Source organism: Enhydra lutris, unplaced genomic scaffold, assembly GCF_002288905.1.
Source record: "Enhydra lutris kenyoni isolate GAN:26980312 unplaced genomic scaffold, ASM228890v2 scaffoldscaffold3, whole genome shotgun sequence".
Lineage (NCBI taxonomy): Eukaryota > Metazoa > Chordata > Mammalia > Carnivora > Mustelidae > Enhydra > Enhydra lutris.
This window is the reverse complement of record NW_019154087.1, coordinates 38,232,873-38,260,117: the sequence shown is the minus strand read 5'-3', so window position 1 is coordinate 38,260,117 and position 27,245 is coordinate 38,232,873. Positions and strand designations below refer to the sequence as shown.

At 34.1% G+C, this 27,245-nt stretch overlaps 1 protein-coding gene across 4 annotated transcripts in view; it reads left to right on the top strand.

Moving 5' to 3' along the window:
• LOC111153705 (coiled-coil serine rich protein 1) overlaps positions 1–27,245 on the top strand; it is a 1,387,597-nt gene that overhangs the window by 465,396 nt on the left and 894,956 nt on the right. For all 4 annotated transcript variants that reach the window (XM_022512866.1, XM_022512892.1, XM_022512883.1 and 1 more), the window contains exon 6: positions 83–290. In XM_022512866.1, coding sequence (XP_022368574.1) covers positions 83–290 — 208 coding nt within the window. The remainder of the gene's footprint in view (positions 1–82; positions 291–27,245) is intronic.

Sequence of the window (27,245 nt, the reverse complement as noted above, 5' to 3'; positions counted from 1 at the left end):
TCTAGCTCACTCCTGACATTGATCAACAGTTTGGAAAATACTTCTCTAAATATGCTACATTGTGATTTTTTTTTCTTGTTAGGAATCTTTCCCTGAAATTAACAAAAGACATTGATCAGGAAGTCAGGTGCTCCCATATCAGCCGAATGCCCAGCAGTCCATCTGCAGACTGGCCCCTGCAAGGTGTGGAAGAAAATGGAGGCCTCGATTCTTTGCCCTTCAGACTGATGTTACAGGACTGCACAGCCGTCAAGACGTTATTATTGAAGATGAAGAGAGTTCTTCAAGAGGTAATGGTTTACTCTTAAGATTAACGTCTTTCAGTGCTGGTAGACAGTGGAGTCTTCAGACTGTTAGTCCCTCCTGTGTTAATAATTAATTGCATGGCACTGGGCAGGGGTCAAGTATCCTCTTGCAGCTTAGATTTTCTCATTTGTCAAATGAAGGATGTGGAGCTCCAGTTTATAAGGTACTCTTCAGCTCTAAAATTCTAAGATTCTGTGAAGGAATTGAAAAAGAATAAATTGACACCAAATCTGGGCAAAGTTGGTTAAAGAGAAATGGGCATCAGCTTTTAACCTATGTTTGTTTATATGTTGTTACAAAGATATTGAGAGACCTATTAAATGGACTTCTTTTTTTTTTTTAAGAGAGTGAGAGAGAGGAGGAAGGAGGGGCACAGGAATAGGCAGAGAGAGCATCCTAAGCAGTCAACACACCCAGCGCCAGGCCCAGTCCCATGACCCTGAGATTATGACCCTAACCAAAAATTAAGATTTCGATTCTCAGCTGACTGAGCCACCCAGGTGCCCTAAATGGATTTCATTTTAATGATATTGATCCTTTATTTATATGATACCATAAAAGTAGTATTAATCATTTTTGTCCCAGTTAACAATCAGTCTAGTGAGATCTAATCTGAGTGACTGACTGATTTGCCCACTGAATACAGTTGTCCTCCTACAGTCTGTGCTCAGATGATGAGTTAGTTAGGAGAATGCATAGTGGATTATTTCCTCTTTATGCCAAGTAATCAGCCATTCTTTAGGATTTAAGTATGCTGTGGGTTTATTTTTATATTTACAACTGTTTTCTTTGGGGATTTCTATAAGCAGTGTACATATTAATGTTATTTCAGACATATAAAGTGAGAGGTCAGAAATTTTAAATGACTTTGTCTACTAGTTGTGTGAATTCAAGACAACAGCCTGGGATTTCTGACTCCAAAGTTAGTGACTTTTTACTGTATCCCATTATTGTTCAATTGATTCGTAGTAATTGATAGGAGATGATAATAAATAATGTGAGAACAGAAAAATATAAATATTTAGAATGAGTAGTATTATGGTTCCCTTACAAAGATGATCTCTAATAATTTGCTTTTCTAACACTTCAGTGATAATAATAATAATGCTAGCAGCTACCACTAGAGGCTAGAATGGAATCAGGAAGTGAGAAGAGAATTTAAGAGAATACATACCATAGACTATTGGGAGCATTCAGTCATGTGTTCTTATCAGCTGTTAATGTAAAAACTGGAAGAGATATCTGCATTCTATACCAGTTATATTGCTGGGGTGGTTTTGGGTCTAGTATCTAAATAGTAGTATGCAGGAGTAGTGCTTTTATATTTGATCACTGTTAGAATTTCAGGAATTTTATGAACTGTCAGTTATAAAACTAACATAGTCTTTATATAGTTTTTATGTCAGACATAAAAACTAAATTATATACACTTATAATGAAACACATTATATTTTTAGAAGGGTAATCAATACTCAAAACCCATTGTTTCCTATTTATTTTACTATATTCTACTATTAACTATTTACATCTATTGGATCTATATGTGGAAATATTATATAAGGGCTGCTGTGTAAATTTTCCAATTTTAGATACATATATGTCATTTTGGTAGCTTGAAATCAGCCACACAGGAGTTTTATGCCATAGGAATTGACAAAAACTACAAATTAGGGCTTTAATTTTTGGTAAGCCTGTTAAATATTTAAGACTGCACTATATTTATGACTATGTGGTTTCTATACTGAAATGTAAGTGTTTTGCTGCACTTGTCAAATCTCCCTGACCTTTGGCTTAACATGCAGCCCAAATCTCTTTGAACAAAGCAAGCTTAATAACAACTGTTATATTGAAAGATACTAATCTCAAAGTCCGTAGTGTTCAACTGTTCAGCTAGAGCCGCTCCCTTGGTCTGAGTTTTAATTAAAAAATCAACAAGTAAAAGGGAAGTAGGAAGAACAGACAGGAAGTGTCAAAGGCTTTCTTAGGGTACTTAATTTTAAAAATATTTAATATTTAAATTTAATTTTAAAAATATTCAGTGATACTCACTATGGAGTCAGGGTCCTGAATATATTGAGATTGTTTTTGTACTTCCATCTGTTTTTATTCATTAAAGAATATTTGAAGAAACTGAATAGAATTGATTTTTAAAGCTCATGTATAATGAGTAATAATTACTTGTTTGCTAAGCCCATCCAGAGAGTGGGGGGTCTTACTCTTTATTGTCAACAAGAAAAGCAATATTATGATATGATTAGCATAGACAACTGTTCTAGTCTTGATAATAGATGCCTTTAAAGAAAGTTGTTTATTTAAATATTCTTGGGGCGCCTGGCTGGCTCAGTTAATGGAGTATGCAACTCTTGATCTCAGGGTTGGGATTTGAGCTCCATGTTAAATGTAGAGATTACTTAAATAAACAAACTTTAAAAAGTGTTCTCTAAGCCAGGAATTTTCAAACAGCAATTTACTTCTCAGTTACTTTTTTTTTTTTAACTCTAAATTTTTTTTTTTAGATTTTATTTATTTATTTGACAGAGATTACAAGTAGGCAGAGAGGCAGGCAGAGAGAGAGGAGGAAGCAGGCTCCCTGCTGAGCAGAGAGCCCGATGTGGGGCTTGATCCCAGGACCCTGAGATCATGACCTGAGCCGAAGGCAGAGGCTTTAACCCACTGAGCCACCCAGGCGCCCCTCAGTTACTTTTTTATGTCGCATGGCAGTCCCACTTTTATACGCAGATTATTTTTTAACTTTAAGAAAGACCCAGTTTTTTGGATTTGATTATTTATTTGATTTTTTAAATGAAAAGGAATTAATGAGTTTAGTATATCACGTTAAAAAATGCTCCTACTTAAGATTTTTCCCAGTGGTGTTCTGTTGTATTAAATTTTAATTTTGAGGTGGTTTAAATGTGGATAATTTGAGTGGAATCGCATACTTTTAATTTTGTTCTCCCTTTTTGAAGATCACTTGCAATTATTAAAATGCACATGCATATTTCCAACAGCTCTGAAAATGTTAACTCTTTTATTTGAAAAAAAAAAAAAAGACTGAATTTGTGCCCTTAGAAATTTTATTGTCACTTTATTCTTCAGCATTAGTGATAAAAGTCACTGTAGCAAGGGGAAAACTATGTCATTTTATTTCTTCCTTTTTTGTTATTTTTTCCACATAATTCTATTAACGGTATAAGAAGAGAATGTTTAATGTCTACAGAGAAAGTTTCTGTTCTCTTTCTTTTTAGTTTGTTCTGTTCTCTTTTGTCACTCTCTCATGAAGTTTGTTTATACTGTAGTAACTAACTGAGAAGACTACTGGGAAGAGATTTCAGGTAAGATGAGTAGTACAATTTCTAGAAAGATAACAGCTAATAAGAACATTTATCTAAGGTTGTTTGTAATCCCCCACTACTATCCATGCCTTTTTAATTTATATTTAACAGACAAGAACTGGGAATGTACCTAGCAAATTTCCTGAATTATATGGCATTAAAAAAGAAAGAAAGAAAGAAAGTTAGATAAATAACAAGAAAAAAATAGTTAATGCTGTGAGATGAGTCTATTCTCATAATATAGCTAGATTAGTGAAGATCAGAATACCATTTATGTAAGAGTCAGTATAATTTACAAAGCCATAAATATTTAGGTTTGTAATTGGTGGTAGAGTTCTTACCTATTTTCCTTTCTTTTGTCACAACAACCTAATAGTTCAAACTGTTGAATTTTATTATCTCCAAAAATAATAATGGAAAATTTTCAAAGGTATTTTTCTAATTTTTTTTATTTTAAATATAAGTCACATATTTATATAATGAACTTCACTATTCGTCATTATTCAGTGGGCATTTAAGAGTTTTTTTTTTTTTAAACACATTTCAGTAAAATGATTTCAGTGATTTTATAACTGACATCTTTTCTATCCGCACATATCAAGAGCAAATGAAAAGCCTATAGAATCCCAACTCCAGCAATGGACAATTACAGATGGGAGGAAGGCAACAGTGAATAGTCATAAAGTAAGGAAATTTACCAAAAGCAAGCAGTTAGCCATGTAAATGTAGATAGCACTCTAATAATTAGACTTCTTTTTATATTTATTTTTTCAAAATAACAAAATCGCAAGTTTCTGCTGTCTACTTTATGTTTATTTGTGCTTGCTCAAAAAATGTGTTTAAAGTAAAAATTGAAAAAAGATGTGCCATTAAAACTGCAAACACAAGAAAATGAATGGCTGCACTGTCAAATAGATATAAATATAAGATGTATTACCAGAATCAAAGGCCTGTGTTTCATACTGATGAAAGAGTCAGTTCATCAGGAAAACATAATTATACACGTGGATGGCCTATTTATGTAGCTTATAAATATATGTTACAAAAATCTGACAAAACTAAATGAAGAAATGGACAAATTCACATCATAGATAATTTTAACTGTTCTCTCAGAATTGATAAAACAATTACACATGAAAATCAGAAAATTTTCAGAAGATTTAAACATCATCAAGTTCTTTAACCCCACTGAGATTTATAGATTATTGCAATTAATAATAGAATTATACAATCTTTTCAAATCCATGTGGAACATCACCAAGACAGAGTATATGCAAGGTCATAAAAAAGTCTCAATAAATTTGAAATGTAGATTATATATATATATATATATATATATATATATATATATATGAAAAATGAAATTAAATAGGAGTCAGAAATGATTAACTAGAGAAACATCAAATATTGGAAATTAAACAACAAATTACTATATACCTAATGGGTCAATTTGAAAACTTTGAGGGGAATTTTAAAGTGTTTCAAGTGAGATGATAATGATGTTGATAATATAACACATTTGTGGTATATAGTTGAAACCATGCTTAGAAGAAGTTCATAGTTTTAAAGTTGTACTTAAAGGAAGAAAGTGCTATAATTGATAATCTAAGTTTCTTCTTTAAGAAACTAGAAGGGCAAATTAAACCTAAAGGAAGAAATAGAAAGAAACATTAAGAACAAACTTAATAAAATTGAAAAGAGATAATAGAAATAGGAAATTTATTAACCCAATTATTTTTGAGAAGTTTTTAAAAAAAAAGGCTGAGGAAGAATAAAAAAAAAATTAGAAACACAAATTTCTAATGTCATCAATGAATCGAGGCAGGAATAATCAGTACTAATTCTAAAGACATTGAAAGAAGACAAGGGAATACTATTAACAACAGTTTGACAATAAATATAACAATGTAGATGAAAAGCACAAATTGCTTAACAAAAATCTAGCTTTTCAAAGTTACATAAGAAGAAAGTAAAAGTCTGCAAAGTCCAATTTCTATTAAAGAAATAGATTTTATTATTTTAAAAATATTAAGTCCAGTAGTTTCAGTCCTGAATTCCATAAAATATTTAAGAAAATATTAAGAAAAATGTTATGCCAAAAAAAAAATGAGGAAATACAGGAATAGAGTGTGTTTCTCAGCATGTTAGATATGGCCAGCATAAACCTATTACAAAAATCTGGCAAAATCTTTACAAGTAAAAGGAAATTACAGAAAAATTCCCTTTATAAATATAGATATGCAATATTTTAAAAATTATTAAATGAAATTGAGGAACATATAAATAAACAATGACTTAGTTGGTTTCATTACAGGAGTACAAGGTTTGTTTAACATTCTAAAACTAATTGATGTAGTTCACAATATTAATGAACTAAAAGAAAAAAGTACGTGATTATATTAATACATGTAGAAAGCATATTTGGAAAACATTGAACACCAATTTATGGGTCAAAATAAAATTCTAAGTACATTAGTAATAGAAGGGAACTTTTATTCCTAGTTAACAATCATATTTAATTATACAAAGTGAAGTACAAAAATAGTACAAAGTGAAACTTCTCCCTGATATTATTAGCAAGGTAAGATGCCCACTCTCACCACTTTTAATTAGCATTGTGTTAAAGTCCTAGCTAGAAATAAGGCAAGAAAAAGCATTAAAAACCTTAAATATTAGAAAGAAAATGTAAAACTACCTCTATCAGTAGATTACATGGTTGTTTGTATTTACATCCCTAGGAAATCTATTAAGAAGTTAGTAATAAACCTAGCAGGAATAATGAAATGTGAGATTAGCCTGGCTCAGGGATACAAAAATAAAAGGTTGCAATAAAATTATGTGTTGCTCTATAGAAAATTACCTAGTGCATGAAAACAACAAAGGTTTGTTATGGTTTCTGTGGTCAGGACTTTGAGGGCAGCTTATCTACCGTTCTGGCTGAAGGCCTGTTATGAGGTTGCACTCAAAATGTCAGCCACGGATGCAGTCATATGGAAGTTCGACTATATTTGAGGATTCACTTCCTAGCTCCTTCATATCCTATTGTTCAGAGGGTTCAGTTCTTCACTGCTGGTGGCCAGAGACTGTTTCTCTTCTCACTGTGTAGGCAACATGGTAAATGGCTTCCCAGGAGTGTACAATCCAAGAGAAATGGAATGGAATGACACAAAATGAGCAGTGCCTTTTTTTTTTTTTTTTTTTTTTTTTTTGAGCAAGGACTTTTGTACCTTAGTCTCTGAAGTAACATATCATCACTTTTGTGAAATTTATTGGAAATAAAGAATAGACTTGTTAGTGTGGGAGGGCACTATACAAAGGTCTGGGTACCAGGAGGTGAAAAAATGTTGTGGCCTTTGCTATCCAAAGCTACCATAATATACCTTTTGGCCCCCAATGATGGATCCCTCACAGTGCAAAGTACACTTACCCCTCCAAAGGCCACCCAAAGTATCATTCTGTTAGAGTATTAGAATCTCATCATATAAAGCTTGCAGAGTTGTAGATAAGGCTTAAGTATAGCAACCCAAGTTCAGTTCTCCTCTTAAAGACCTGTAAACTAATGCATAGGTTAGCAGTTTCTTGTTTCAGACTTAAACCCTGGAAATGGTTCTTCACAGCTTTTAGTTTTGTCTTTTGTACTCTTGGTTCTTCCCTCCAAGTCATTCCCCCCCCCCTTTTTTTTTAATGAAGTTAGCACATGTTTACTTCTGAATAGTTATCTTACTCTTCTGTGTGCTTGTAGATGAGATTTCCAGAGGCCTCTTTTCATTTTGCACTCTTTCTGTCCATTTATGTCCAATTGCAGAGTGTTTCTATGAATAGAATTCTCTTAAATTACTTTTAGATTTCTTGTGGCTCTTATTAGAGATTCATCCATTCCATTAGGTATTCCATTAGACAAAAGCCACATTTACAAATATCTTCAAAATAAGCCCTTCTTTAACTTGAAGTAGTTGATGAACAACCCCTTTAAGCTTTTAACATTTTAATTATTTGGTTGAGAGGATCTGTGAGACATACTCTAAAACCTTCAACAGGATACTGTTTGTCTGGCTCAACTGGGTATTCTTCAGCACTGCCTTTCTATATTTCAGAATAGTTCTACATCTAATAAATAAATTTCTACAGTAATAAAAACTGTTTACATCTGGATTGGTATAGTTGTTGCATAGGCTTATATTTTTATCAGAGTTCATCAGATTACACACTTAATGTGACAAGACGTGGAATGTCATCACATTACTGATAGCTCCATTGTTAGTGGTTCCATTTTGTGCAATCTCTGTCCTTCCTTTGCAAGACCTGTAAATGAAGCATGACCATTTATCATGCAGATGAAGTTAGGGCACTAGTGTCAATTCTTACAAGTTGTATGAAAGCTTAATTTTCTCATTTTAGAGTAATTTAAATTAAAAAAACAATACGACACAATATTCATACAAAGCAAAGGATCCATTCTATACTCCTTGAAGAAATCTCTAACGTAGAAAATGGCATATCTTAGATTCACTGAGAATGGATAGGTTTCTGAATAAGAATGTTCTGCTTCTGTGAGGCCCGGCTTTTTATGAGGCTATAAAACCTGATATGGAAAATAGATAAGAAGGGGAAAAGTATAATTTCATGGCTCTTCTGTTATTTAAGTAACCTTAACTTTCAACAGCCCTTTAGGAGAGATTAGAGTAGGGAGAGAAAAATTATTTCCTAATTCCCAGCTCCATTTCATTAACAAAGTCCCACTGGAGGAAGTATATTAGATTGGTAAAAATCACCGGTGTCTGAAATCATGAAGATCTAGGGGTGGTTCTCACTTCTGCCACTTAAGAGCTGCTACAAGTTGATGAAGGTTTTTGAGTCTCGCTCTCATCACATGTAACTTTACTAACCATCCCATAGAGTTACTTGGACAATTAAACAATAAAATATATATAATAGGTCATCACAGGTAGAGTATAGGGAAAGTATCCATGAACAAGAGCTACTGTAATTATTTTGCTTGTGTGATTATTAATGAATGTCAAACCAGGTGACAAATATGAGAGATTTCTTGGGGCACCTGGGTGGCCCAGAGGGCTAAGCCTCTGCCTTCAGCTAAGGTCATGATCTCAGGGTCCTGGGATCGAGCCCCACATCGGGCTCTCTGCTCAGCAGGGAGCCTGCTTCCTCCTCTCTGCCTGCCTGCTTGTGATCTCTCTCTCTCTGTCAAATAAATAAATAAAATATTTAAAAAAAATAATAATTGTTGTGAATTGGAATTGGGTGGTGATGAAAAGAGAAAAGCAAGGATAACTGACAATTTTAATTTGAGTAATGGGCCTGTTCTTGCCACCTCCTGAGACTGGGACTAGTAGAAGAGAAGTAACCTGTGTGAGAAAGGAAGGAAACAAGAGTTCTGTTTTGGCCAGGTTAAGATTGAGGTGTTTATTTAGACATGCTAGGACATGTGTCAAGTAGAAATTCAAGTTAACATTTACAAACCCAGAAAGATTCGGGCTAGACATACATAGATTGAATATTCACGATTACTTAGATTCTGTTTAAAACTATAAAAAAAAAAGAGCACTTGTAACTGAGACCACAGCAGGATGCTCCAGTATTTAATGATGAGAAAAATCAAGAAAAAGAGTGTCCAGTAAGATGGAAAGAATACTAAGAGTGTAATGTCAAGAAGCCAAGAGAAAACATGGCTTTAAGAATGCCAGCCTGAGGGCACCTGGGTGGCTCAGTGGGTTAAAGCCTCTGCCTTCAGCTCAGGTCATGATCCCAGGATCCTGGAATCGAGCCCCACATCGGGCTCTTTGCTCAGTGGGGAGCCTGCTTCCTCCTCTCTCTCTCTCTGCCTGCCTCTCTGCCTACTTGTGATCTGTCTGTCAAATAAATAAATAAAAATCTTTGAAAAAAAAAAAAGAATGCCAGCCTGAGGAATGGTGCTGAGAAGTAAGTATGACAAGAAAAGAAAAGATGAACAATCATTGGATTCTGGAAATCCACTAATTCCAAAAGTATATTACATAAGCATTACAAATTTTGATATGTAAAATGACCTATTCAAAGTGTTCGTTTATAAAACAACAACCTAGGATAGAAATAGTAACCATTTCCACCTGGTTCTCAGTTGTTAAGTTATTGGTTCATTTATTTACAAGGCATTGGTCTTTGAATAATACATGTCCTGAGAGAATTTCAAAATGTATTTTAAAATGGAGAACCTGGGTAGCTCAGTCGATTGTGCATCCAACTCTTGATTTTAGCTCAGGTCATGATCTCAGGGTTGCGAGATGGAATTCCTGGTTGGGCTCCATGCTGGTCACGGAGCCTGTTTAAGATTCTCTGTCTCTCCTTCTACCCACCCTGAAAATCTCTCTCTCCCTATATATATATATCTATCTATATATATAGATACATATGTAGATATAGATAGATAGTATGTAGATAGATTGATCCATAATTATACATATTATTAAATTATATATATATATGTATTTTTTAAAGTAAGACATGTTTAGTTTTGGAAGGATATTGTAAATTTTATTGAACTAATAAGAATGATAAACAATTCATTTTTGTGAACAATAAACCATTCAAAACAAAGTTCATTTTACCTGAATACTCTCCATATTGAGGTATTATTTTTCTTTTAAAAACTTTCAGTATTACTTAAGGTTAATACACTGCAGAGGCAATGTAGCATAGTGATGACAGTATACTAGTCTGTACAGGAAAAGACTTCTCATATTTTAATATTGGTTCTCTTGTGTGACTTTGGGCAAGATGCTAATCTCTTCGTGAAAATCTGGTCTTTTCCAAAAATGGAATTACTAAGTAAGTGAATGTTTAAAATCATTCCTTAAGCATTTTTCCAGAATGCTTGTGTATTACTACTCTCCCTCTGGGTATAATATATTCATGTAATAAAATACTTAATGTTCATATATTATTATGTTGCACAAAGAGTATTTTGAGCATAAAAAACAAATCACAGATAAGTTCATGCAGAATATGGAGTTCAAAAATATGCAAAGTGAAATATTACTAAAGAATACATATATATGCATTATACTTGTGTGTGTGTGTGTGTATATATATCATACTAATATACTAATATATACTAAAGTCACAAAAAGAAATATGGGTATATTAAGCATAATCAAGATAGATTACCTATGTAGAGTTAGTGAGTAGGAGAGGGGTAAATATGTACAGGTAAGGAGAGTATGACAGGACTTTGTAGGTATCATTTATTATATTAGCACTATATTTCCTAATGTGTTTCTTTTGAAATCGTTATAAACTCATAATATTTTCTTATATGTGTTTAATGTTGCATTAAAAAAAATCGGTCTTTCCAAATTATTCATACCCTGAATGGCTCCCTGTCCACTAGTCCCATCCTTTACAACATTATTTAGCTATATATATCTCTGCCTGTAAAAATTACAGAAATATGTTGGCTACTTCTTTGTGATCAGTGTGTCTTGTGATACTTATTTGATGTCAGCTTCAAAATGAAGTGGGATCAAGGTGAGAAAGCCCACCAGCCAGGGAATTCTTTCCTGGTGTGTGTAGTTATATTATCTGTTAATCATGTGTACTATTTTATTGCTTACTTAAAAACAAACAAACAAACCCCCAAAATTGGAACCCACAGTTTTAACAACAAATGCCAGCCTCATTATACCTGAACACTGTGGTTGTGTTATAATCATATTCAGTAATTAATCAAATAACCACTAATACGGTTTTGCTATGCATGTCTTTCTTTTTTTCTTCATGAATCCAGCATTAATGTCTCAGTTGTAATACAACTCACATACTATTATGCAATTTGATGGGCTAAATCTGGCATCAAGAATTTCAGGCTGCAACATTGCAGATACACAGCAGATAACACCCTGCAGAATCTCCAGGGGATGCTCTGAGCGTTCAACACTTCTTGGTCGGGGGGCGGAGAGCAGAGAGCCACTTAAGCAAATGGTACTGTGGAAAGCCTGCCATTGTGTTCCTCTGAGACACATTTTTACTGAAATTGTGTTTTGTTTTTGTTTGCAAATCAGAAACAAAGGCATATTTAATTACAGTGAAAATGCCTATTTTTAATCACTGAGTATATAAAAGATGGCGTTACACATTTATTTATTTATTTATTTACTTTTTATTTTCAGCATAACAGTATTCCTTGTTTTTGCACCACACCCAGTGCTCCATGCATTCTGTGCCCTCTCTAGTACCCACCACCTGGTTCCCCCAACCTCCCACACCCCCCCCTCCAGCCGCTTCAAAACCCTCAGATTGTTTTTCGCTTATTTGTGGAGCATAACAAATAGCATGGAGGACAAGGGGAGTTAGAGAGGAGAAGGGAGTTGGGGGAAATTGGAAGGGGAAGTGAACCATGAGAGACTATGGACTCCGAAAAACAATCTGAGGCGTTACACATTTAGATAACATAATGCAGTTGCTTGGAAGAAATACCAACCTTAAAGTTTTACAGATGATCAAAAGTGTTTTAGCATCTAGTGACTCATTTAGATGGAGGGCAGTTATTCCTTAAGTATTTCATTTTAACTTTAATGAAAATAAAAACCTGAGAAAACTATTGCCTTTATCTTAGTATAAATTTACTAATAGAAATACAGATGTTTACTACTTCGTATATAGTTTTAAATAGATGAATCTTTGTTGTGTTTTTGAGGAGTAGCTACTAATAAAATCAAAATTACTTAAATTATCTTTATGACAAATAGGTGTGAGAACAAATAGATCTATTTGTCTTCTCTTTTATTAGACATCTTTGTAAATAAGAGAAGAGGAATTTTTAAAAAATGAAAAATTAAGAAAGATTTGATTCACTTCCCTCAAAAATATACAAATGTTTTGTTATCCATGGTCTTCATTAGGGATCAGCTAACTTTTTTTCTGTAAAGTTCTGGCCATAATGTCTACATTGCAATACAACCAAGTTAGAAGTTGTAAGAAAGCAGCTATAAAACATAACAAATGAGCATAGCTGGAGTCCTATAAAACTTTATTTACAAAAATAGGGAGATTTGGGTTTTGTCCTGAACCTGTCACTTTATACTACTTCAGAAAGACATGATTAAAGTTTCATGAGGAGGCATTGTGTGCAGTTAAGATCCTTCGTTTTAGGAGCCAGAATGTAGAGTCTCAATCCCATCTCTGCTTACTAACTGAATGTTTCTTTTCTTTTCTTTTATTCCCCCCTAAGATTTTATTTATTTATTTGTCAGAGAAAGAGAGCGCGAGCGAGCGCAAAAGCAGAGAGAGCAACAGGCTGAGGGAGAAGCAGGCTCCTCGTCCCACCCCCTGCCCTAGGAAGGAGCTAATGTAGGACTTGATCCCAGGACCCTGGGATCATGACCTGAGCCAAAGGCAGATGCTTAGCTCACTGAGCCACCCAGGCAACCCTAGCTGAATATTTCTAGGCAAGTTAAACCCTGGAGATAATGTTAACGTATCACTTAGGTTTTTGAGACTATAATGTGCATTAATGTGCTTAAAATGCATGGAATAGTATTGCACACATAGCAAATTCTCAGTATGTATTAGTTTCCATTTTATTATCATTACAAAGTCTGAGGACCACTGTTGAAATAAAGAGCATGGATTTGCCATTGAGAAACCTTGAATTCAAATCTTAGATTTATAATAATCTAACAGATTATTTCATTCCATTTTATTCAGGTTTGAGGAGCATTTGGTTTCCTCACATATAATAAAAGGATAAAAATTAATTTAAATTTTATTATGAAGCTTAGATTTAAGTTCTGTCTGGCAGTGGGGAGGTCTAAGTAAATGTTAGTTCCCTTCTCTCCCTTCTCCTTCCCTCCTTTAAAAAAACCAAAAACACAAAACGTATTTTAGCATTAGTTCAAACTTGTTAGCCAGATGGGGCTTTGATTCTCAGTTTGGTGACACATTCATGATTCTTGATTTCTTATAGAACTGGCCTTTGATTGTGGTATTTCTATTTCTTGCATGATCCAGAATTGAAGTACGATCCTTGAGCCCCATTTTTGTGGCAGACAGTGTCCTAAATACTGCTTGTTCACCTTTCTAAATCTCTGACCAGATTGTACAATTTTATAGTAAATTTTGAGCAGATGTCAGTGATAAATAATGTCCAAAAATAGTACCTATTTTTTTCTAAAATCTTTCAAAAATTCCATTTTTTTCCCAAAATCTTGTTTTTAAGAAATATTTATAAATGCTTGCTGAAATATGTCTGTTTTTAAATCATTTTCTTGCAAGAAATTCTGTTACAGAAGTGATATTCTTAGCTTCTGTTTCAGCAAACATGCAATTCCATCCTCATCTTCCCCCAACAATTCTGCTTTCCCTAAAGGTGGCACTGTGTCTAGATTTACCACATATGATTTAAAACATTTAATTAGGTAATCCAAGGTAAAATTTAATTTTAATGCACTGTTACCTGAATTAAATTATGTTATGTATTTCTTATTTGGGGCTTTCCAAAAAGTTTGCGGTCAGCATATTGTTGTTTCACTTAACTCTTTGAATATCTAGCATGATTTGGACTCATGGTTGTAGATAAGGTGTGGATTAATTCAGTATCTAAAAGTTCTAAAACACTAAAAGTGTCCCAGTACACAGAACTTTTCAAACCTAAGGCTGTTTTGAAACCTAAGGCTGATTTTCTAATATTATAAGGCTTCCTCATTTAGTACCTGTTTTTTTGGGAGAAATTTAACAACCTTAGACATTTCCTTGTCTGGGGCTTTGTCAAATTTAACTGCCACTGGAGAAAAAATTTCAACCTGGAAGTATTCTTGAATTGTTCTTCTGGACATTTCTCTGTATTAAGTTGACATCCAAGACTATTTATCTTACTGACAAATTGCTTAATACCTACCAAAGCCCTATATATATTTTTTCCTTCAAGAAACCTTTAGAAAAGGAAACAGTTTGTTTGGTAATGAGTAGTGGTCAAAAAAGCACTTAATATTGTTAGGGATACATATAACTATGTAGACCATGGGTCAAAAAACTGTGGGCATTGATTTTGGGAGCAAAATTCCTATAGGTAACACCTACCACTTTGTGCATACAGCAAACATAAGAATTTATTGTTGAAAGATAGTCCACAACTCAAGTGTGGATTTGAGAATATTGGCAATTTTAGTAATGGAAGAGATACCAGGATTCCAGGGATGTATGTGTGGGGGTGGTGGTTGTAAGGGGTGTTAGCACATGTGTGTATATGTGCACAGTGTCTGTGTGTGTTGGGGGTTGTTGAGTGCATGTATTTGAATGTGTTGGGGTTGGGAGGCAGGATGGAAAAGGCTCTTAAAAACAGGTCCCAAAAGCAAACATCCTAAATATATAGTTGTCATCTATTTACTTCCTTCCTGTCAGATTATATTTGACTCTATTAGCAAGATAACTTTGAAAAAAAAAAAAAAAAGGGATGCTTCTAAAAAGTACACTGAGGCATATGTCTACATTAATAGTCTTCACTTCTGAGTCCTTTCTTGGTCCTGTTTTCATCTCTTACCCACTTTCCTTTTTAATTTACTATTCCCGCCTCTTTCCTGGCATTAACTTTCATCTTTGTTTCCTGTGCACTGATCTTTCCTCCTTTTGGTAGGAAAACAAGAAACAGATTACCCACTACCCTCTGTCTTTTGTATTAGCACTAGGATATTTTATATACACACACACACACACATATATATATAACTATTTTTAAGGGAATTTTTGGTTTGTGTAGCCAAACAAAGCAGAAGTAACCTGGGCTCCACTTTAAATCTCATAAAATAACTCTTCACACAGGATTTATAATTTCCTAGTACTCTCCACCACCTCCTTCACCCCACCGCATACATCCTTTCATTTTTAATTACAACCCAAAAGAAATGGTATTTTCCCGTTGGTGTTTCTGATACCATGGTCTCTCAGCTCATCATGCTTCCCCCACAAATTGAATTCCTGTTCATGGGATAATAAGCAGCTCTTTAGCTTTAATTTAAAAAGAATTTACCTTCTCCTATTATAATAATTTTTCATCTAAAAAAAAATCTCACTATTCCTGTAGCTGTTTATTTCAGTTAGCTATTTTTCTGATTATAAACTTCCATGAGGCTTTTTTTCACCATGTACAGAGAGTCAAGTTGACTACCTACCACAAGCACTATGGAACTTTTCTCTGTAATTACTAAGAATAAAACATGGACAAGAGTAGTGACTCTATTCCTGTTTGTGTTTGAAGAGTAGTTTTTCTATTATCTGTACTTTTTTTTAAAATTCCCCTCAGGTAAATACATATGACTCGGTTGATCTTTTTTTTTTTTTTTTTTTTTAAAGATGTATTTATTTTAGAGAAAGAGAAAGAGGGAGAGTGAGCAAGCAGGAGGAAGGGCAGAGGGAGAGGAAGAGGCAATCTCAAGCAGACTCCCCACTGAACATGGAGCCCAATGAGGGGCTGAAATCAAGAGTCAGTTGCTTAACTGATGGAGCGACCCAGGCACCCCCCACTTTTTTAAAAAGATTTTATCTTTAAGTAATGGGTCTTAAACTCATAACCTTGAGATCACGAGTCATATGCTGTACTGACTGAGTCAACCTGGTACCCCCAGGTTGATCATTTTTTAACAGAACCTTATAGACACCAAAGAGCTATATTGATCAATTCAGCAACTGTTACTTCAGACCTCCTAGAGATGCTCTTTATACTCTGCCCTGAAAATTTAAAAACATTGAAACGAAGATTGTCATAGGTTTTTTCCCCAGAAAATATGATGCGTAAAAAGGTAATATAAATGAAATGTAGTGAATATTCAGTAATGATAAATCATTGTGAAAAATGGGATCCATTTTTAATAATTAAAAAATAGCATTGGTAAGTCCCAAGTGGATATAAAACATTTCTTTAAAAAGTAACATTGATTGTAGGATGCAGCATAGGCAGATGAAAAGGAAAATCCAGATATAGTTTACTTTACACTTGGTTAGGATAAGTTCAAATAGACGGAAGTCATTTGTCCTAAGAGTTTAGTTAGGAAGTATAAAAATTCAAGATAGTATATTTAAAAATATTCTTCTTATCAATGAATAAGCAATAACTATTGTTATTTGGCTTTTGATGTTTTTTATTTCACTGAAGAAGACACCATCATGCCTATAGTCAGAAGCCAAGTGGAGAGAGTTAGACACAGTAAACCACTTTTAAAGTAAGATATTTTATATATATTAATTTTGCTCCATTTCTCTCGTGATTTCTTTTTTTTTAATAGACTCTCTGCCTGAGCTTTGTGGTTTATTTTTAAGTTTAATATTGGGTTATGTGGCATTTTATTTGATTGGCTCTTTACTATAGCTTATATGATTCAGAACATAGACTCATGTTCTGCTGTTCAGTTTTTCCACAGATATTCATTGAATAACAGTCTCTCAGGCCACAAAAAGAAAGAATGGAAGAGGAAGAAAGGAAAGATAGAAGGAAAGAGGAAAGACAGTATTTGCTTTCAAGAAAGAGAAATACAAAGTTCTTACATTCAGAAAATAAAGTCAAGTTTAAAGATAAAGTTTCTATATGTGTGGGGCATTGTACAAGAAATAGATCCCCACAAATTAATATGCTGAAGCCCTAACCGCCAACATGACTATATTTGTAGATTGGACCTTAAAGGAATTAAATGAGGTCATAAAGATGGGGCCTTAATACAATATGACTGGGGTCCTTACACTAAGAGACACACCCACATGGAGCGTTGGGGCATAGACCAGCATAGTGAGAAAAGCATGTAAAAATAAAGAGGGAAAGTGGTCATTTGAAAGCCAAGGGCAGAGGTTTCAGCAAAAACTGAACTTCTCAACACCTTAGTGTTGGACTTCTGGCATCCAGACTACGAGAAAAGAAATTTAAACCACCATTTTGTTATAGCAGTTCTAGAAAACTAATGTACAAGTCAACATCCCAGATAAAGAAACCAAGCCAAAAGCAGATTTTATACAGGAAATCTGAGAACTTTGTCTGTTTTACTAGTACATAGAGGACCACCAAAGGAATGACATAGACTTACAATATTGATCAAAAAGCAGAAATCAGCTGCTTATTTTTATACATTCATCTGTGCATGTAAGAAGCCTTGACAGCTTTCTGTTGGTAATAAGAAAGGGGCAATGCTCTCTATGTGATTTCACTGTTAAAATGGCCAAGAGTTTAAGTTAATTTTATGTTAATTTTGTGCAGAAGCATTTTGTGGTCAGCAGTTCTGTTCAGAAATTAATCTGGTGGCAATTTGCAGGATTTATGGGAGTAAATTAAAGATTGCTGGGGGGAATGAAACTCAGCTTAGACTGATCCAGGTGTGAGGTAATAAGAGTGTGGAGTAAAGCTGTGTTAATAGGTACTTAGGAAAAGAGAGGGAACTCAAAGCCATATCAAATTGAAATGAAGGGAATAATGATTTTGCATAGGGTTTGAGGAGGAAACAAACATGGAAGATTGTTCTGATATTAAAAACTGAGATGTGGAAAAAGTGGGGGTAGCCCAATACTAAGGAGGAAGTTCAAATTCTAGTTCTGGAGACAATATCATGAGCTTGATTTGATTTATGTTGGATTTCAGGTAGTGGTAGCTTGTCCAAGGGGCTTAGCATATGACTTGATGAATAAGTCATCAATATAGAAGAGGCTAGAATAAAAGTCCATGCTTAAGGTTACATGATTGTGAATTGATTTGCTTAGGTATGCTTAAATGTTGATATAATTTATATTATCACTCTGTGATTTGCGAAGTGGACAAGATTAGAGAAAGTTAAGAGAGAAGAGTAAAATCAAGTGGGTCTGAAGAAGAGAACAAAGGCAAGGTATGCAAAGAAGCAGAATTATTAAAAAATTTTAAAAATGAACATTTATGTAGTGCTTAGAGTGTGCCAGGCATTATAATCATTTCTCAGTACTATCCCGTTTAGTCTTCCTAACAGCTGTATGATAAATGTGTTCTTACTATCATCTCTATTTCATAGGTAAGGAAACTGAGCTGCAGAGTAGTTAGGTATTTTGTAGCTAGGAGTTTAAATAGCCAAGACACTCTTAGCTTCAGAATTCATGCTTTTTATAATTATCTTATGCTGTGTCTCCTCCCGCTCCCTCAAAAAAGATAGGTTTGGTGAAAATAAAGGGGAATCCAAAAGGATGGGAAAAAGAGGAAAATATTCCTACATGAAAAAGGAAAGGGTTGTCATAGTCAAATGTTTTGCAGAAGGAGGATAAAGAATTTGAGGGACTAGATTAAAAATAAAGTCCTAGAGGAGCTCCTGGTGGCTCAGTTCATTAAGTGTTTGACTCTTGATTTATGTTCAGGTCATAATCTTAGAGTGGTGAGAACAAACCCCACCTCGGACTCCACGTTCAGCACAGAGTCTGCTTGTCTCTCCCCCTGCTTGTGCGCTTCCGCTCTCCCGAGCAAGTAAATAAATAAATAAATAAATAAAAATAAAATCTTATTTTAAAAATGAAGTCTTTGATTTAAAAAAGAACACATTAAGATAATGAAGGGTAAAATGAATTCCAGACTTCTAGAAATTTTGGATGAAGATTAGAATGAGAAAAGTTAGGTTATGATTAGAAACAAATCATTCTTAAAATGAAACAAAGCACCTTGATTTTGAAGTAAATGGTGGGAACATAATTGGTGAATTGGAAGAAAACACTGTCTGTCTGGGACAGTCTCTTTTGACCTGCTGATTTCTCAATACATTACTCCCTATTCACACTGAGCATGCTCATGAATAGTGCTTCTTAGTATTAGTGTCCCCTTTCCCCAGATTTCCACCACCATTTTCCTAATATACCAAAGCTAAAATGGGGCCCCCACTTTGACACAGCATTTTTTCCTAGCCTAAACAACTGCCTAAATTCCTTTTCTCTCTCTAAAATCCTTTTTTCCCCCTACCTCATCATTTACTCTTCATTTTTATAGCCAGTGCTTTAGTCCAAATATGCATTGCCTTAAATGTGTGAAATGTTACACTAGTCTCATAACCAAGAAGCAGTATTGCAAAGTGCTTAGAAGCATAAGCTATTAAGTTGCACAGAATTTGGAGCAAATCCCATTTCTGACATTTGCATACTAGTTACCTTTGGTGAAGTTCTTTAATGTCTCCAAATTCGTTGTCTCATCAGTAGAATGAAGACTTAAATAATATGTGAGAAAAGTAATATTTATTGCAATATCATAAAAAAGGGAGAGAGAGAAAAGATCATTGCCCTCTCTCTTCTCTAATAGAGTCTTTTCTATTTTATCATGCTATTTTTCTTCAGAAAATTCCAGCAGTCCCCTGTTCATAAAAAATAAAGTCTAACTCGTCATCCTTTATCTAGGCTCTTCATAACCTGGCTATCCAGCCCTATCTCCCAGTTAATGTCTTTGGTCTGTTCTAGTCAACGTGCCCTTTTCATTATTCTCTAGCTATGCCATGCTGATTTCATAGTGCAGAGTCTGGCACATTTTATTCCCTAAGGCTTGGTATGCCCTTCTCTCCTTACTTTGCCTGTACAAATTCTTAACCTTAAATTTCACCTCTTTAATAAACCTTCCATGATGTTCTTATTGCCTCATACATGTATTTAACCATCCACAACCCTGCACTATAATTTAGTTGTTGGTAAGATCAGTGCAGCTAAAGACCACATATTTGTTTCCTTTGTATTTCCCACGGCACCTAACACAGTCAGAGAGAGGGGGACTGACTGAACTTTCTTCAGTGTATTAAGAGAATATACAAATATTTCAAAGAGAAGGGAAACAACTTTATTGTTTAAATAGATGTCTTAAATTTTCTTTTTTTAAATTTTTACTGAGGAGATGTCACAGGTGATTATTAAGTTCTTGTTGATGCTTATAAAATTGAATACTGATTTCTAGATTTTACCAGATAAGGTATACCAGATTAATTTTGAATTTTATGCCTTTAAGATTTTTACTGATATGTAAATGTACGTAGGTCAAATATTAAAATATTTTGTGTGATTATTTTAAACATTATTAAACCAACAGCAAAACCAACACTCATACAAACCATTATGCTAATTGATCTTAATGTGTTCTACTCAGTGAGAAACCCGTAGATGAAAATAAGAGATAATGTGTCTCCTTAGGACAAAGTTTGGACAGTTTGCTAGCAGCACCTTTTAAAAAATCCTAATTTCCCAAGCTTGTGATTCTCTAGTTGTGATACATTGTGCGTGCCACACCCACCAGGTTGCTTCTCATAGTCCCCAGTGGGTATTGGATGGCAGGGTGGATAAGGGGAGCTGATAAACACATTAAGTTCAAGCTGCCTGATGTATCCTGAGTAATAAAGTCCCTGTGTCTGGTCCAGGAGTCTCAAATCTTTTGCAAGTACCTGTGAAACTTCAGCATGATAATTTATTTTTATTTATTGAGTAAAATTTCATAGTTCTTTTTTTTTAAATATTTTATTTATTTATTTGAGAGAACAAAAGAGAGCACAAGCAGTGGTAGGGAGAGAACAAGTGGAGTCCACACTGAGTGAGAAGCCTAAAGGGGGGCTTGATCTCAGGACTCTGAGATCATGACCTGAACTGAAGCAAGAGTCAGACATTTAACCGACTGAACCACCCAGGCATCTCCACAGTTATTTTCAAAGTTCGTGTACAAAAGGTTCTTTCCTTAGAAATAATTTATAAATGAAATTATAAGTAAATTTACTTCCTAACCAAACAGATCCAATAAGCCAAATTCAAAAAGTTGTCATGTTTCAGGATGACTTCTGTAGTAAACAGGGTAGCCACATGTTAATACTTGAATCAGGACTCACTAGTTCTGTAGCATCCTTATAAGAATTTTTCATATGATTGTAGAAATCATGCTGAAAGAACACATCTATGAACTTCAATACTTTTTCAATGAAAATGTGTGTTATGACTTCTAATAAGATAGAGAGTTAGCGATCTTTGCATGCATTCTGAGTCTTTCAGCTGCTGTATTTCTTACTAAACAACCTACTTGGGTTTTTTGTTTCTGATTTTCTAAAAAATTTTGTTAACATATAGTGTATTATTTGTTTCAAGAGTACAGGTCAGTGATTCATCAGTCTTACACAATTCATAGCGCTCACCATAGCCCATACTCTCCCCAATGCCCATCACCCAGCCACCCCATTCCTCCCACCCCCTCTCCACTCCAGCAACCCTCAGTTTTTTTCCTGAGATTAATAAGAGTGTCTTATGGTTTGTCTCCCTCTCTGGTTTCATCCTATTTCATTTTTCCTTCCCTTCCCTGATGATCCTTTGCCTTGTTTCTCAAATTCCACATATCAGGGAGATCATATGATAATTGTCTTTCTCTGATTGGCTTATTTCACTTAGCATAATACCCTCTAGTTCCATCCATGTTGTTGCAAATGGCAAGATTTCATTTTTTGATGGCTGCATAATATTCTGTTATGTGTACACACACACACACACACACACACACACACACACACACACACAGACACTACATCTTCTTTATCCATTCATCTATCTATAGATATCTAGGCTCTTTCCATAATTTGGCTATTGTGGGCATTACTTCAATAAACATTAGGGTGCACATGTCCCTTCAGAGCACTACATTTGTTTAAGGATAAATACCAGTAGTGTAATTAATGGATAATAGGGTAGCTCTATTTTCAACTTTTTGGGGAACTGCTAAACTGTGTGGCTGTACCAACTTGCATCCCCACCAACAGTGTAGGAAGTTTCTCCTCTCTCCCCATCCTTGCCAACACCTGTCATTTCCTGACTGGTTAATTTTAGCCATTCTGACTGTTGTGAGGTGGCATCTCATTGTGGTTTTGATATGTATTTTCCTGATGCTGAGTGATGTGGAGCACTTTTTCATGTATCTGTTGGCCATCTGGATATCTTTGTTGCAGAAATGTGTGTTCATGTCCTCTGCCCATTTCTTGACTGGATTATTTGTTCTTTGGGTGTTGAGTTTGATACATTTTTATAGATTTTGGATACTAGCCCTTCATCTGATATGTCATTTGCAAATATCTTCTCCCATTCTGTCAGTTGTCTTGGTTTTGGTGACTGTTTCCTTTGGTGTGCAAAAGCCTTTTATCTTGATCAAGTCCCAGTAGTTCATTTTTGCCCTTGCTTCCCTTGGCCTTTGGCAATGTTTCTAGAAAGAAGTTAGTGCAGCTGAGGTCAGAGAGGTTGCTGCCTGTGTTCTTTTCAAGGATTTTGATGGATTTCTGTCTCACATTGAGATCTTTCATCCATTTTGAGTCTACTTTTGTGTGTGGTGTAAGGAAATGGTACAGTTTCATTCTTCTGCATGTGGCTGTCCAATTTTCCCACCATTTGTTGAAGAGACTGTCTTTTTTCCATTGGACATTCTTTCCTGCTTTGTCAAAGATTAGTTGACCACAGAGTTGAGGGTCTATTTCTGGGCGTTCTATTCTGTTCCATTGATCTATGTGTCTGTTTTTGTGCCAGTACCACACTATCTTGATGATTACAGCTTTGTAATAGAGCTTGAAGTCTGGAATTGTGATGCCACCAGCTTTGCTTTTCTTTTTCAACATTCCTCTGGCTATTTGGGGTCTTTGCTGGTTCCATACAAATTTTAGGATTATTTGTTCCATTTCATTAAAAAACGTTGATGGTATCTTGATAGGGATTGCATCCTTTCTTCTGGACATTTATGTTTCTGGTACATTGGAACATCTAAATGAACATCACATTCAATGATGTAGCCACCACAGTATCTATTTTGTATTGTATATAACTTGAAGCATCTTGATGCTCCATTTTCCACAAATAATTTTTTTCTTATTTTAAAATGTATAGGAGGGCATAACTTTATATTTATTTGAAAATATGTAATTTTTCAAAAAAATTAGTTTGAATAATGAAAGATAGGGGTCTGTTAAATTTATGCTATGGTATAAAACTGAAATCAGATTATATTAATTCTTTGAGATAACTATTTAACAATATTTAATTATTTTGGAAAGGCTAATATTGACAGTAGTTTATCCAGTGAAATAACTTGCACTTATTAATTTTTCATAAGCCATATTATAACATGGGAATCCTTTTCCTTGAATTTACTTGAAATATTTAAATACTTATTTTTTATAGTTTAAATCATTTTATATGCTATTTCTAATTCTTGAATTTTGGGGCTATTTTAGATTTTTCTTATATTTTAACATATTTTGAATATATAAATATTGACCATTTTAAATTAACATGTTTGTATTTTCTATTCTAAATGTGCATTGCTTCTAAATATGCATTGTCATTTGTACAGCATCGTGAATTTTTAAAAATCTGCTGCTTACATATCTTTTCTTTGATACAAGATAGCTTCCCAGACAGTTTTCCCATTCATTTATTCATTTATTCAAAGGCCACTTATTTATCCATTATTACATATCTGAACCTGTCTCAGTTCCCTGAAATCTGTTAGTCACATTTCTGTAAGTGAAGGGGTCACATGCAACTTTACTTCTTTGGGAATCTATTGCCACATGATACTATGACGTATAAGAATAAGTATATGTGTATACTTATAAGAATAAGTTAATGGTGCTCTTGCCAGAAAAAGAGATTTAGAAGGGATGCAGGGCTGGCCATATCATAGATTTCTACTGGGTGGGTACAGATGGAGAGGAGGAAGATAAAATTGAGATTGATTTTTGTCTTCAGAAATTTCAATTAATTTAAGGAAAGAAAGCAACACTTAGGATGAAATCTTATCGGTTGATAAATTTGGGTATGTAAACTTAATTATTCTGGCAGTTGCTTACATTTTAAAATAAGAGATTTCATACATTCTGTTCTATGTGTATAGGTGGCGTTAATAACACTATGGAAAAAAATGTGTTTGGTCTCTTGCCTTGTGATTTGTGACAATATAACTATATGAATTTTAGTTTTGTGTTTCTCATGTCAGATCTAGCGGATTCAATAAAGAGTACAGTGATTCTCTGTTTATCTTAGTTATGGATAGTTACTCGTAATAAAATTTTATAATAGGATTCTCATATCAGCTGCTTTTTAACTAAAGAGTCCTGGTTTGATGAGGTGAAAGATACGTTTTATGAAGAAATTTCTATAGCACAATTTTGTGATGTACTTTATGGCATGAAAATGACACTCTAGTATTTTCATGGATTTTGATACACAGTGAAAAAGAACTTTGGAAAGTTTTTTACTCTTTTCTTTCACCTTCAACAAAAGCACTCCATTTTCCAAAGTTTGTGTTTTTCTTGTTCATCTTATGTAGACAAAACATTTTTCTCTTTTTCTAGTATTTGGAGTGTATTTGTGAAACTCTAAGGATAAGTATGATCAGATCTAGAAAAAACTTGGTTCAATTTATTTCATTCTCTAATACCCTCAAATTGTTTTGACTACCAAAAAAGATATTTAGTTGTTTGACATATTGGTATTCAAAGACTTAATTTTAAGGGTTTTTAAATTATTCTTGTCTAACACAGATTTAAAAAAAAAGAAAACTACTTGGAATATCTAAATGCTCCCAAATAAAGTATTTTTGTGCCCTTGACAGTTGTTTTCCTCTGTATATCCTATAAATTTCTGAGGGTTTTATGTTAAAACCTTTTCTGATTTTTTTTATTCTGTCAGTTTTTGTTTACTATGTTTTGAAACCATATTATCGGGTAGATTCATCCTTTTGTAATTTTAATATATTTATTTTTATCACTATTAAAGCTGTGTTCGGTCTATGTAGTCTAATATTAGCATTGCAGTATGAGTTTCGGTTAGTTAGCATTTGCCTGGTATGTATTTTTCATTCCTTTACTTTCATTATTTCCATATTCTTATACAGGTATCCCTAGTAAACAGTATACAGTTGGCTATTACTTCTAAACTCCAGATTTAAAAATCCTTATCTTTTAATTTGAGTTTATATTTTCTTCCTTTAATGTAACTACTTGAATATTTGAATTGAAATGTATGATCTTAATATTCGTTTTTCTATTGATCCCAGTTGTTCTGTGTTTGCTTTCATATGTCTTTGGGTTTTTTTAATTGTTCCATTTCCTTTTATGTTAGTTTGTTTAGTTATACAGTGTTTTAAAACTCATCTTTTAATATTTATGCTAGTGATTACAACGTGTCTTTGACTTCAGGAAAACTTGATTTAAGTAAATACCTATATAATTTTCTTTGTAGTTACTAGGATATTAATTGTTAGGATATTAAGCACTTTTTAAAAAAATTTTATTCCAGTATAGTTACCATACAGTGTTGTATTAGTTTCAGGCGCACAATATAATGATGCAACAATTCTATGCATTTCCCAGTGCTCATCAAAATCAGTATACTCTTAATCCCCTTCACCTATTTAACCCATCTCCCCACCCACCTCCCTTCTGGTAACTGTATATTCTCCATAGTTAAGAGTCTCTTTCTTGATTTTTCTCTCCCTCTCTCTCTTTTTTCTCCTTTGTTCATTTGTTTTGTGTCTTAAATTTCACATATGAGTGAAGTCATAGGGTACTTGTCTTTCTCCGACTGGCTTATTTCACTTAGCACTGTACTCTCTAGCTCCATCCACGTTTTTGCAAATGACAAGCTTTCTTTCTTATTTATGACAGAGTAATATTCCTGTGTGTACATGTACTACCACATCATCTTCATCCATTTATCAGTCTATGGACCTTGGGTTGCTTCCATAATTTGGCAATTGTAAATAATGCTGCAATAAACAGAAGGGTGCATATATCTTTTTGAAATAGTGTTTTTGTATTCTTTGGGTAAATACCCAGTAACACGATTACTAGATCATAGAGTAGTCTATTTTTAAATTTTGAGATACCTCCATACTGTCTTCATCAGCAGCTGCACCAGTTTGCATTCCCATCAACAGTTCAGAAGGATTCCTTTGTCTTTACATCTTCACCAACATCTGTTGTTTCCTGTGTTTTTTATTTCAGCCATTCTGACAGGTATAAGGGAATATCTCATTGTAGTTTCAATTTGCATTTCCCTGACAGTGATGTTGGTTGTCTTTTCATGTGACTGTTGGCTGTGTGTATGTCGTCTTTGGAGAAATGTCTGTCCATGTCTTCTGCCCATTTTTAATTGAATCCTTTGTTATTTTGGTGTCGCATTGTATAAGTTTTTTATAGATTCTGGATACTAACCCTGTAATGGGTATGTCATTTGCAAGTATTTTCTCCCATTCAGTAGGTTGTCTTTTAGTTTGCTAGTTATTTCCTTTGCTGCTAAGCTTTTTTATTTTGATGTGGTTAAAGTAGTTAAGGTTTGCTTTTGCTTCTCTTATCTCAGGAGACATATCTAGAAAAAAAGTTGCTAAGGCTAATGTGAGAGAATTTACTACCTGTGCCACCTTCTAGGATTTTTATGGTTTCAAGTCTCACAGTTAGGTCCTTAATCCATTTTGAGTTTATTTTTGTTTACGGTGTAAGAAAGTGGTCCAGTTCCATTCTTCTGCATGTAGCTGTTCAATTTTCCTAACACCATTTGTTGAAGATAACTTTTTTTCCATTGCATATTCTTGTCTCCTTTGTCAAAGATGAATTGACCATCCCATCATGGGCTTATTTCTGGGCT